Consider the following 12,743-nt stretch of genomic DNA (forward strand, 5'->3'; position numbering starts at 1 on the left):
GACCAGTGACCAGTGAGAGTGTAGTGCAGAAAAAAGGACCGATGAGCACTGACAGAGTAGTGCAACACACGGTGGTCCTGGTCCACCACCCGATGACTAATTAATAACGAGTTGTAAATCTCTCCATTCATTCTTATCTATGTGGTGAAAAAGTAGACAAACCACATTACAAGTCGATGAATAAAATGTTAATTATAAGTCAATAGAGGATAATCATCGCTAGAGAGAATTTAAGAAAGATTTTTCTTGAAAAGTAAAGACAGAGCACCATTGTTGTTTGTGTTTCAGAACCAAACCCCCAAAAAGAAAAAGAAAAGAAAACAAGAACCTCCGTAGACGACGAGGATGCCCACGTGCCTGCACTTCACTGTCTGGTTACTTTTGTGTATATTCGGTTCGATTCACTTGGTTCGATCTCAAAACCGAACCGGAGCAACTACTGACCGCGACGAAGGTCTGTTTGTTAACTGAAACACTTGTAAATAATTAAGTCTGTTTGCTTGGTTAAACTGAATTTGATCCAATATTGTGGTGTGGTACGTATAAACAACAGCCTTAGCTTTGAACTCCATATTCACGGCTTGGAAGATCCAGGCGCCGAGGAGTAACTGGAACATCAGTGGCGAACTCTGCTCCGGCACTGCCATCACCGAGAACATTACCATCGACGACAAAGCCTACAACCCTCTAATCAAATGCGACTGCACGTTCAGCGACTCCACAATCTGCCGCATCACCGCCCTGTACATCAAACCTTCGTTTTTTTTTTCTTTTTTTCTTTTTCTTTTTCTTTTGTACAGCACACCTTCTCCTTCTCTTCCCCCTATATATGTTGTCTTTGTGCATTCATTCGCCCACTGAATGTTTTGCCATGCATCATGCATGTTGTTGTTTTTACACAGCAAGGTTTATGCGATGGATGTTCGAGGACCTATACCTCCACAACTCTGGACTTTGATATACCTCACTAATCTGTATATATATATATATATTTGACTTTGCCTTTTCCTTGTCTTTTTTCTTCTATTATTGTTATTAAAAAAAACAAGAGCACAACATACACATGCATCTTTCTTTCAGGAACCTGGCTCAAAATTTTCTTACGGGCTCCCTTTCCCCTGCAATTGGAAATCTGACTAGAATGGAATGGCTGTAAGTCTTTTTATATTGATTGAAACGTACCTTCTTATTCCTCTCTAGTAGCTAGTTCTGTGTCTCTCACACTTCCAACTGTGTTAGGACTTTTGGGATCAATGCCTTGTCTGGCCCCGTTCCCAAGGAAATTGGTCTTCTTACAAAATTGAAATCTATGTAAGCTTCTTCTTCTTCATTTATATTCTTCCTTTGAATTTTTTTTTTCATAAATGTCAGGTTTAATTTGATGCTTCCACCTTATATTGTATACATTTTCTGCATGAAGTGGTATTAGTTCAAATAAATTTTCTGGCTCTATACCAGCTGAGATTGGGAATTGCACAAAACTACAGCAGATGTGAGTCTGTGTACTTCTACAAGCATTTTTTATGTATATTCATTTCCCAGTTATAAAGTCTTTTTGCTTGGACAGCACTTTTATATTGTTAAAATTCTTGCCCATTTAATTACTTCTTACATCTGTTAATTAATACAGATACATGGATAGTTCCGATTTCACCGGTGGAATACCTTCATCATTTGCTAATCTTGTGGAGCTGCAAACAGCGTTAGATTTTGTTTTATTGAAATTTAGCTTTATCGTTAAGTTTTCCTACGTACTACTACTTAATTAACATTTTTCCACTTAATGTTGTATCAGTTGGATGATGGATCTGGGACTTACAGGTCGTATACCAGACTTTATAGGAAAATGGACCAAACTTACCGGCTTGTAAGAAGATTTCATATTTTGTTATTTAATTTTATTACTAGATTTTGACCCGCGCTTTTGAAGCGCGGGATATTTTAACATGAAAAATTTCACTAATAATTTAACAAATATTTTGGTAATTTTTAAAGAGTGTGTATTTAAAATATTTTTGCATTTAAATCAGTATTTTTAAATTCAACCCGATTGTGATTATACCGGTTAATCCGGAGATTAAAAATCACTAAAACCCGAGACTAACCGATTGAACTGATGGATGACCGATATGTAATCTAATTGGATTTAAATTGTAATAGTTTTCATAATTTGTAATCTTATAATCGAAATTTTAAAGTTTACTATTTTGCAATTTATGAAATTATGAAGTTTCTACAAAATTTTAAAGAGAAAATGATAGATATAAAATAATTAAGATTAATTATTGTATTATTTGAAAACATTGATAGTAGTATAAAAAATATATTGTCTGAAAACATTGATAGTAGTATAAAGAAATAAGTATATTGTTTGGAAACGTTGATAGTAATATAAAGAAATAAGTATATTGTTTAGAAACATGGATAGTAGTATAAAGAAAGGAACATTAGTGATTTAATGTATGTTTAACTATAAAGTATAAATGTGTATTTAATTTAAAAATTTACAAAATAAATGTTAGGTCCAACAAAATGTTTCTGTTTTAATAAGATAGGTATGACTGACTGCTAAGTGCTTTTTACCACAGGAGAATTTTCGGAACTGGTTTAAGTGGTCCGATACCTTCGTCATTTTCCAACTTAACTTCTTTGACAGAACTGTATGTGTTGTTTGCATTGGTGTCAGAACCATTCTTGTTTACTATCTTTCTTTCCCTCTCTCCTCCACATATATAATAGCTCCTGCCTATTCTAAATGTACGTAGGAGGCTTGGTGATATATCAAACGGTAGCTCTTCTCTTGAGTTCATCAAAAACATGAAATCTCTAAGTACATTGTAAGCCAACTTTGATTCAACTTCTTCTAACCTAACTCATATGATCACATTATAATGTACTGTTGTGTGTGTGTTTTTTTTTTGGCAACAAATACTGTTGTGTGTATTTAACATATTTCGCAGAGTATTGAGGAACAGCAATCTCACTGGGACAATACCTTCTTATATTGGAGAATTCTCAGGTCTCCAACAAGTGTAAGTACAACATAAACATGTCATGATATCTGTTTCATGGTCTTTTCTTTGAAAAAAAAGTGTTCTGGTTTGTGAAAGTGATCAAAGTGATCTTAAATCTTTTTTTTTGTCACTCATTTCTAACACATGAATTGAACTTAGTGTGTGATTTGCGTCTATTTTCCAGTGATTTAAGCTTCAACAAACTACATGGACCAATTCCGGCTTCATTGTTCAACCTAAGTCGACTTACTACCTTGTAAGATTGATATGTTTTTATGCTTTGTTTTCCAGTCATTTAAGAGATGATAATTGTCAAAAAAAAAAAAATTATGTCTTTACTCTTCTTATTATATAGGTTTCTAGGGAATAACACGCTGAATGGTTCCTTGCCCACTCAAAAGAGCCAGACTTTGAGCAATATGTGAGTAATCAATTCCTTTATATTTGATCAATCTTTGAAAGCCACAAATTCCTGATATAGACTCAAGTTGTGTACAAGATACATAATCAGGAAACTGTTTTGGAAGAGATAATAAAAATACACATTAAATATTATGTAGATCATAATCATTGTTTTTTATACTTTCAGAGATGTGTCGTACAATGATTTGTCTGGGAGTCTTCCTTTATGGGTCAACTTACCGAACTTGCAACTGTAAGTAAAGAAAACACTATACCTCTACTTTTGATTTTTTTCCATATATATATTGATTATGAAGCTTACTTTATTGTAGGAAATGTTTATTTAAATCATAACCAAACTATATGTTACTTGTGCAGAAATCTTGTTGCCAACAACTTCACCTTAGCTGCAGGTCTTGACAGCAGGTGATTTTGTTAAATATCTATGTTCTTGTTGATGCCTGAAATTCCAACATCATATTTTTTTCTTACAAAAATCTCATGTTCCATTTCCTTAAAAGTGTTTTATCAGGACTGAACTGTCTGCAGAAGAACTTCCCCTGCAATCGAGGCAAGGGATTATGTAAGTGTAACAAAAGAAATATTCTATTAGTCATTGTTATACATACATGTGCAATGGGTGGATCTAGCTTAAGGTTTTCTATGTTGACTGGTGTCTAGATTCTGACTTTGCTATCAACTGCGGAGGCCAACAAATACGGTCAGCTAGCGGAGCAGTATTTGAGAGGGAGGACGGGGCTCTTGGACCAGCTTCATTCGTCGTGAGTAATGCACGGAGATGGGCAGCCAGTAGTGTAGGACTTTTTGGGGGTAGCAGTAATATATACATAGTGACTTTACTATCACAATATGTCAACACTTTGGACTCAGAGCTTTTTCAATCAGCAAGACTTTCTGCATCTTCCCTAAGGTATTATGGGTTGGGCCTGGAAAATGGAGGCTATACAGTAACACTTCAGTTTGCTGAAATTCAAATAATTGATTCATCTTCTTCAAACACTTGGAGAGGTTTAGGTAGAAGACGTTTTGACATTTATGTCCAGGTCTGCACTACTACTAGCTTTTCTGCTTTCTTGGTGGTGTAATAAATATATAAACCTTCTTGATCTGTTTTTCCAGGGAAGACTTGTTGAAACAGATTTCGATATACGCAGAACAGCTAATGACTCAACCTTCCGAGCAGTTGAGAGAGAATATAAAGTTAATGTATCAGAAAATTACATGGAAATTCATCTTTTCTGGGCTGGAAAAGGAACATGTTGTATTCCCATTCAAGGTGCTTATGGGCCCTTAATCTCCGCCGTCAGTGCAAAACCAGGTAACAAAAACAAACTGGCAAGTTAATTATTTTTGTTCCTTCTGACGCAAGTAAAAAGACCTAAGTGTTACATATCGTTGTTCAGATTTTATACCAACTGTGGCTAACAAACCACCATCAAAGGGAAATAACAGGACTGGTACCATTATGGGTGTCATTGTTGGCCTAGGACTTTTGACCATCATTACGGGAGTGGTTATCTTAATCATCCGAAAAAGAAGAAACCGATACACAGATGATGAAGGTAAACAAACTTGAATTTTATATATCCTTTCAAATTTGGTTCACTTCTTAAGAACCTGATTTTCGTTATTGCAGAGATACTGAACATGGACGTGAAGCCTTACACTTTTTCTTACTCTGAACTTAAAAGTGCCACTCAAGATTTCAATCCCTCAAACAAGCTTGGAGAGGGAGGATTTGGGCCTGTTTATAAAGTATAAATTATGAGACCAAAATACTTGAAACAAAAAAAAAACAAGTTATAGTTTTTTACTTATTATGATTTTAACACATTAAACAGGGAAACCTGAATGATGGACGAGAGGTGGCGGTGAAGCAGTTGTCGGTTGGATCCAGACAAGGAAAGGGACACTTTGTTGCAGAAATTGTAGCAATTTCTACAGTTATGCACCGCAACCTAGTTAAACTTTACGGATGTTGCTATGAAGGAGATCATCGTTTGCTCGTATATGAGTAGGGATGTTGTATTGGGTTATAAAAGTTAGGGTAGTACCAGCCCATCAAAAATTTTAAATACCCTAACCCATAAGCTTAAACTGTAAATTATATTGGGTCATTTAGGTTTGGGTTAAAAAATAATGGGTTTTAACAGGGTTGAACCCTTTTCATTTTTGGATTAGAAAATATCTTTCAATCTCTCTCTCATCTCATTCTCGACGCCTCTCAGGCTCTCACCCTCTCTCCGATCTCACCCTCTCTCCGATCTTCTCGTGCGTTTCATCATCTCACACTCTCCGATCTCCGACGCTCGTGGGTTTATCTCAGCCTCTCTCTCCGATCTCGACGCTCGTGGGTTTCGTCTCAGCCTATCTCTCGGATCTCGCCTCAGCTTCTTCTTCGTTCTCGACGCCTCAGCTCGGCGGTTTCATCTCAGCCTCTCTCTCCGATCTCGACGTTCGTGGGTTTCATCTCAGCCTCTCTCCGGTCTCGTCGGCGGTTTCATCTCAGCCTCTCTTCGATCTCGACGCTCGGTGGTCTCATCTCAACCTCTCCCTCCTCGACGCTCGTGGGTTTCATCTCAGCCTCTCTCTCCAATCTCAGGTTCGATTTGTCTCTCTCTTTTAGCTTTGGATTCGTTTATGATAGAAACTTGTGATTGATAACTTATACAGAGAAGCTTATACAGTGACTGTTTCAAAACCCATTTTGTTCTCTTAGAGGAAAGTTTACTGGTTTTGTTTAGAATCATAACTTATACAGTGACTGTGATTGATATTTTATTTTTTAAGAGAGTTTAGATTGATTATCAATGATGATTACTGATTTGTTAATGATCCATCACTACTTACTTTTCAGGAGTAAAATATCCAACCGCCAGTGTCTACTTCATTCAGGTGTGGAAGATCGAAAAGGTGTTGAAGAAGTATTCTGATTGTGATGATGTTGACCTGAGTACAATGGTTAGGGCGATGCGAAAGAAGTTTGCAAAGTATTGGAATCAGTACAGTGTGGTTCTAGCTATGGCGGGTGCTTTAGATCCTAGGTTGAAACTGGATATAGTTCGATCAGCTTATGAAAGCATTGATCCAAGGACTTCTGAGGCAAAGGTTCAAGTTGTTAGGGACAATCTGGTTTTACTCTATGAAGAATATCATAAATCAGCAAATCCTTCAAGGTTTTCTGCATCATTAACTCCTCATGAGCTTCTCACGGAGTCACCCCTCGAAGATGATATGGATGATGTAAACTCTTAAAACTCCTCTCATTAGTTCTCTGTAAAAAAATATAAAGTTCTTAGTGGTTTACTGGTTTGTGTAACAGGATCTCTTTGAGCTTGAAAATAGCCTCAAATCTAGTTCAAGAAATGCCAAGTCAAATCTGGAAACCTATTTGGATGTTGAACCAAGACTAGAGATGAAGACTTTTGAAGACATAGAAGTTCTAAGCTTTTGGAAAGAAAATCAGCATCGATATGGTGATCTAGCTTCAATGGCATCTGATTTACTCAGCATACCCATCACTACAGTAGCAGCTGAGTCAGCTTTCAGTGTTGGAGGAAGAGTTTTAACTCCTTTCAGAAACAGACTCCTGCCCAAAAATGTGCAAGCACTAATTGCTACTCGAAACTGGCTAAGAGGATTCGCTGATTTTGAAGGTAAAAGTTTCATTATTAACTTACAGAAACTGATTTTTTTTATGTGGTTTAACTAACTTATATTCCTTAACTTGCAGGAGATATTGAAGAATTTTTTGATGATGAAGATGATGATGATGCTGCAAAAAGTAACTCTGAAGTTGGAGATTCTAGCGCATGAAGGTAAATCTTATGAGCTCAAGTCTTGACTATTGTTTTAAAAAATATTCGTTTTGACTATTTTTAGAATTCTTTAGTCGCTTATGGGTTTCATGAAAGACAATAGCTTTGCTCATATCTTCAGTAAAGTTTTAACTTAGGGTGTCTTTGGTGATGGTTTAGTTTGTTGAGGCTTTACTTGATTGTGGACTAATCTGCTGCTCTGTTTCGTAGCATTTACGCTCATTTCTCTACGGTGGTTTTGGTTTTCAAGCTCGCTAATGGGTTTCAGGAAAGTCAGTAACTTAGTCATGTCTTCATTGATGTTTTAATATTCTCTGTCTCGTCATTTTATCTGGGTTCTAGCCTCAGTTTGTTGATGTTTTCGTTTGTTAAGACTTCACTTGATTGTGGATTAGTCTGCTCTGTTTCATAGTTCTTAGGTTCAATTTTCAGGAAAGTTATAGTTTTGTTGTGTCTTCAGTTCATTGAAGTTTTAATTTGTTCTGTCTTGTAACTTTTGGTGGGTTTTAAGTTGAATTTGTTATTGTGAATTTCAGGAGATTAGCTTCCACAGAAGGAAGTGTTGGTTATTCGACGACCATCTTGTTGCTGTCTTGATATCATGATATGTGAAAGACCATCTTGTTTATTTTGCGGTTTGACTGTAATAAAAGTATACTTTGCTTGACATTTTTAACTCGTTGATCTTTTGTACTTGTTTATTTCAATCAGAAACTATACTTTGATATGAAGGTAGAGAGCAACTTGTTTATTTCAATCAGAAACTATGTGTTTACATAAGAAAAAAAAATATAAAGGGTTTAAAGGATTTAAAGGGTTCAGCCCTATTTTACATAGTTTTAATGGGTTTAAAAGAGTTAGGGTCACTTAGGGTTGGGTTTAAGCTAAATAGGGTTGGGTTGGGTTGGGTTACCCTATACAACATCCCTATATATGAGTATCTCCCCAATGGAAGTCTCGACCAGGCACTATTTGGTAATGAACATATACATAACTTGTCTATCTCCTGCTTCTCTGCTCAGAAGCTTAAAGTAGTTCGGGTGTTGCAGGAGGTGATAAGAAGACTTTACATATAGATTGGCCAACACGTTTTGAGATATGCATGGGAGTAGCTAGAGGTCTAGCCTACCTCCACGAGGAGGGGAGTGTTCGCATAGTACACAGGGATGTGAAGGCAAGCAACATTTTGCTAGACTCTGATCTGGTCCCTAAAGTCTCTGATTTTGGTCTGGCAAAACTATACGATGACAAGAAAACCCACATAAGTACCAAAGTGGCTGGCACGGTGTACGTATCTCCAAACCCGATACCTTTTTTTTTTACTTATGGAATTATTATTTTTATTTTGGTCAAAATTATGGACAACACACATGTTGTTGTTGTTGTACAAATGCAAATAGTGGATATCTTGCTCCAGAGTATGCCATGCGTGGACACTTAACCGAAAAAACGGATGTGTATGCCTTTGGTATTGTGGTCCTCGAGCTAGTGAGTGGAAGGGGAAACGCAGATGAGAGCCTGGAGGGTGAAAAACGATTTCTTCTCGAATGGGCATGGAATCTACACGAGAAAAGCTGTGAAGTGGAACTTATTGATCGTGAGCTGACTGAATTCAACACGGAAGAAGTGAAACGCATGATAGGCATTGCTCTGCTTTGCACTCAAGCATCTCACGCGGTTAGACCATCAATGTCACGAGTGGTTGCCATGCTTTCAGGAGACGTTGAGGTGAGTGAAGTGACCTCTAAGCCGATCTACCTACCCGACTGGAGATTTGATGACACTACAAGGTCCTCTTTCAGCGCCTTTCAAACCAAAGACACGGGCGCTTCTGGCTCCTACTCAACGACCTTTGTGACACCCGCAGACAGCGACTTTAAGCCTATGCTTGGAGTCAAGATCAATGAAGGGAGATGAAACTGTCCCATCTCCTCTTTGATGGCTATGGAGATGTCTAAGTGTAGTATCACCATGTTCTTCTTTGGTTGGAAGACACATAGTTCACTTTATGTTATGAAAAATAAGAGAAACATATATTTCACTTTATCATCTTCTGAGATATATTTCCTACAATTGTACCCTTTTCTCCATTGTAATATAATTCTACTTTTAACATTTATAAACTCTTACCACTTATAAAATCCAATGCATCAAAATTTTAAACAAAAAAGAAGTATTTCACTTTATTTTCAACAATGCTTTAAGCTCATCCTTTTTTTTCTGCACAGACCAAAGGAGACTTAAAAACTAGAGAACTAGAAACAATATAGGAAATTGTTATTGAACACTACTTCATCCGGCACATTTACTTGGAACCGAAAAGCCAAATTGAACCGAAAATGTTTGGTTTAGATTTGAATCATATCAATTATCTGAGCGGATCCTATACTTTTGAATCTAAATAGAACTGAACTAGAACCAGACCAAAGAAAAAATAGTACCTAAATTTCTATAGTATAAATTATTAAAGATATTTAGTTTTAAAATCATTAAATAATTTACAATAATATTTATAAAATGAAATACCAAAAAAATGAATACCAAAATACCATTTTATCCAAAATATTTTAAATCATCCAAAAATTTTATTTGGAAACCCTAAAAATATCATATTTAATCCAAAAAGTTTCGAATTTCAACCGAAAATCAGAACCAAATTGGATTTGAAATTATCTAGGATATTAGTCTATCCCAAAACTTGTTACTCTAACTAAATCATACCGGAAATTTTATGAATGTCCGAACGGATTCTAAATCTCTAACCAAATTCCATGGCTAAGTGCGGCAATTACTTTCGTCGTTGCCATTGCCACCTTCTGAGAGGCACACACATTGTCACACGTTGTTGTGATTTGTGAGCTTCCAGTTTCTCGCCATGATGGGCCTTTAGAAGCTAAATCAACATCCACATCATTATTGGACTCTGGAGCTAATTACACGTAGCCCATTTATTTTTAGCCCATATTGAAAGCAGCGCTCTGGTGATATTAAAAGGCGCTGAAACCCTAGTTGAGTTCCGTGTTAAATTTCAGTCATAGTCGTCGTCTTACAGGTTTTAGGGTTTTAGTGTCTCTCTCCTCTCTCAAACAAACAAACAAAATGGCTATGTATCTTCTCTACGAGTCATCTTCTGGCTATGGCCTCTTCGAAGCGCACGGTCTTGACGAGATCGGACAGAACACCGAGGCCGTCCGAAGCTCAGTCACCGACCTCAGTCGCTTTGGCCGTGTTGTCCAGCTAACCGCTTTTCACCCCTTTGAGTCTGCGCTCGATGCCCTAAATCAAGTTAACGCCGTCTCTGAAGGTATATTTATTGTCACCTTGTGGGAACTCGAACTATCACTCTGCCTTTAGATTTTAGATATATTACCTGGGGATTCTCTGCTTCCTATTCATTTTAGATAAAGGTTCAATTTTTATTAAAAGTTGTGTCATTTGATGGCAGGTGTTATGACTGATGAGCTGAGAAGTTTCCTGGAGTTGAATCTTCCTAAAGTAAAGGAAGGCAAGAAACCCAAGTTCAGCTTAGGAACCTCTGAGCCTAAACTTGGTTCCCACATTTTGGAAGCCACTAAAATCCCCTGCCAGAGCAATGAGTTCGTTCTCGAGCTTCTCCGTGGTGTCCGCCTTCATTTTGACAGGTTCATCAAGGACCTCAAGCCTGGTGATCTCGAAAAATCTCAACTTGGATTAGCTCACAGCTACAGCAGAGCCAAGGTCAAGTTCAATGTTAACCGAGTCGACAACATGGTTATTCAAGCCATTTTCCTCCTTGACACCCTTGATAAGGATATCAACTCCTTCGCCATGAGAGTCAGGTTTGTTTTTTTGTTTTTAAATTCAATTTGTGTGTACTTTCAATTCACATTGTTTAATTATTGATTGATGTTGTTACAGGGAATGGTATTCGTGGCACTTCCCCGAGCTAGTGAAGATTGTTAATGACAATTATCTATACGCCCGAGTTTCAAAGATGATTGAAGACAAGTCAAAGCTGACTGATGACCACATCCCCATGCTTACTGAAGTCTTAGGGGATGAGGATAAAGCAAAGGAGGTCGTCGAAGCTGGAAAAGCATCCATGGGTAAGTGACCAAGCTAAGCTGTACAGATTAATTCGTGTTTGTAATCTCTCTTACATTTTATTTTTCTTCGGTATGCACAACAGGCCAGGATTTATCACCGCTTGACTTGATCAACGTACAGACCTTTGCTAAGAAAGTGATGGACCTCGCTGACTACAGGAAGAAGCTCTATGATTACCTTGTTGCTAAGATGAGCGACATTGCCCCTAATTTGGCCGCCTTGATTGGAGATATGGTTGGTGCCCGTCTCATTTCACATGCTGGAAGTCTGACTAACCTTGCTAAGTGCCCATCTTCTACCCTCCAGATTCTCGGAGCTGAGAAGGCGCTTTTCAGGTGCGATATATTCTTCTTCTTGTAATCTTGTCCATAAGTTATTCAAGTGCTTTTGCGTGTGACATTTGAACATCTGTGGTGGTCTTTTCAGGGCTCTTAAAACACGTGGAAACACACCCAAGTATGGGTTGATCTTCCATTCTTCCTTCATTGGCCGAGCTTCTGCTAAGAACAAGGGCCGTATCGCTCGTTATCTTGCAAACAAGTGCTCTATAGCGTCTCGTATTGATTGTTTTGCTGGTACGAATCAGAAACTCTAGCTCTTTAATATTCTTTTGAGAAATGTTGTAACCTGATTGGTGGTGTTGTCCTGATGCAGATGGCGCAACAACAGCATTTGGTGAGAAGCTTAGGGAACAGGTAGAGGAAAGGTTGGAGTTTTATGACAAGGGAGTTGCCCCACGTAAGAACGTGGATGTAATGAAGGAGGTGATTGAGAATCTGCAAAACAAAGGTAATTATATCTTTGAAATAAAATTTGTGCAAAGAGTAATGTATGGTGGTGGACTATAATAAGTGTTTGATCCGTGCCCTCCTTATAGATGAGGAAGTGAAGGAGACAGTGGAGGCCTCAGGAAAGAAAAGTAAGAAGAAGAAGGCAAAGGGTGAAGAAGAGGAGGCAGTTGATGAGGAGAAGTCAGAGAAAAAGAAGAAGAAAGAGAAGAGGAAGTCTGGAGGAGAGGAGGAGACTGATGATGGTCAGACTCAGAGCAAGAAGAAATCGAAGAAGAAGAAGTCCAAGAGTGAGGAATAGGGGCAAGATAACAAACCTATGTATTCTATTGTTTTTTTTTTTGTTGAAGCTAAAATGTTTTTGCTCTGTTTCTTCTTCTTAGTAAAACTCTGTTCCGGGGAATCTTGTGTGTTGGTCTGAAAACGATTTTACACTAATATGAATGTGTTTTCATTTTTGCGGGGGAAAATTCCTGAAAAATACCCAGATTGAATTTCTTTTCCTAAAATAATACACGAATTTTTTACGTTCTCCAATTAATACACAGACTAAATTTGGTTATCCGTTAAATACATCAACTTTTGAAATTCGTAGGTTTTACACCTTAGATTTA

General features: G+C 37.5%; 3 protein-coding genes across 3 annotated transcripts; all 3 read left to right on the forward strand.

Annotated features, from left to right (window-relative positions):
* Positions 1-129: 129 nt before the first annotated feature.
* LOC130499102 (probable LRR receptor-like serine/threonine-protein kinase At1g56140) lies at positions 130-6,156 on the forward strand. The gene is made up of 23 exons (XM_056993003.1): positions 130-454; positions 554-743; positions 903-974; positions 1,081-1,152; positions 1,240-1,311; positions 1,421-1,492; positions 1,631-1,702; positions 1,796-1,867; positions 2,589-2,660; positions 2,766-2,837; positions 2,961-3,032; positions 3,199-3,270; positions 3,370-3,435; positions 3,604-3,669; positions 3,795-3,842; positions 3,938-3,999; positions 4,098-4,480; positions 4,557-4,755; positions 4,841-4,999; positions 5,074-5,192; positions 5,279-5,451; positions 5,619-6,039; positions 6,085-6,156. The coding sequence occupies exons 1-23, from the start codon at positions 346-348 to the stop codon at positions 6,154-6,156; spliced, it is 2,787 nt and encodes a 928-aa protein (XP_056848983.1). The 5' UTR covers positions 130-345.
* Positions 6,157-8,191: 2,035 nt separating this feature from the next.
* Positions 8,192-9,370, forward strand: LOC130498908 (probable LRR receptor-like serine/threonine-protein kinase At1g56130). The gene is made up of 3 exons (XM_056992737.1): positions 8,192-8,230; positions 8,305-8,542; positions 8,656-9,370. Exons 2-3 carry the CDS (start codon positions 8,358-8,360, stop codon positions 9,170-9,172), a joined length of 702 nt encoding a protein of 233 aa, XP_056848717.1. The 5' UTR covers positions 8,192-8,230; positions 8,305-8,357; the 3' UTR covers positions 9,173-9,370.
* Positions 9,371-10,268: 898 nt separating this feature from the next.
* Positions 10,269-12,585, forward strand: LOC130499184 (nucleolar protein 56-like). The gene is made up of 7 exons (XM_056993162.1): positions 10,269-10,559; positions 10,701-11,073; positions 11,153-11,340; positions 11,424-11,676; positions 11,768-11,916; positions 11,996-12,130; positions 12,219-12,585. The coding sequence occupies exons 1-7, from the start codon at positions 10,355-10,357 to the stop codon at positions 12,428-12,430; spliced, it is 1,515 nt and encodes a 504-aa protein (XP_056849142.1). The 5' UTR covers positions 10,269-10,354; the 3' UTR covers positions 12,431-12,585.
* Positions 12,586-12,743: the final 158 nt, after the last annotated feature.

This window comes from Raphanus sativus, chromosome 8 (assembly GCF_000801105.2).
Source record: "Raphanus sativus cultivar WK10039 chromosome 8, ASM80110v3, whole genome shotgun sequence".
NCBI classification, from domain to species: Eukaryota; Viridiplantae; Streptophyta; class Magnoliopsida; order Brassicales; family Brassicaceae; genus Raphanus; species Raphanus sativus.

Coding starts and splice junctions, on each gene's coding strand:
- LOC130499102 (XM_056993003.1), top strand. CDS start 346: ATGCCCACGTGCCTGCACTTCACTGTCTGGTTACTTTTGTGTATATTC. Junction 4,756..4,840: donor CGCCGTCAGTGCAAAACCAG/GTAACAAAAACA, acceptor ATCGTTGTTCAG/ATTTTATACCAACTGTGGCT. Junction 5,000..5,073: donor CCGATACACAGATGATGAAG/GTAAACAAACTT, acceptor TCGTTATTGCAG/AGATACTGAACATGGACGTG.
- LOC130498908 (XM_056992737.1), top strand. CDS start 8,358: ATGGGAGTAGCTAGAGGTCTAGCCTACCTCCACGAGGAGGGGAGTGTT. Junction 8,543..8,655: donor ACCAAAGTGGCTGGCACGGT/GTACGTATCTCC, acceptor AAATGCAAATAG/TGGATATCTTGCTCCAGAGT.
- LOC130499184 (XM_056993162.1), top strand. CDS start 10,355: ATGGCTATGTATCTTCTCTACGAGTCATCTTCTGGCTATGGCCTCTTC. Junction 11,341..11,423: donor AGCTGGAAAAGCATCCATGG/GTAAGTGACCAA, acceptor TATGCACAACAG/GCCAGGATTTATCACCGCTT. Junction 12,131..12,218: donor TGAGAATCTGCAAAACAAAG/GTAATTATATCT, acceptor CCCTCCTTATAG/ATGAGGAAGTGAAGGAGACA.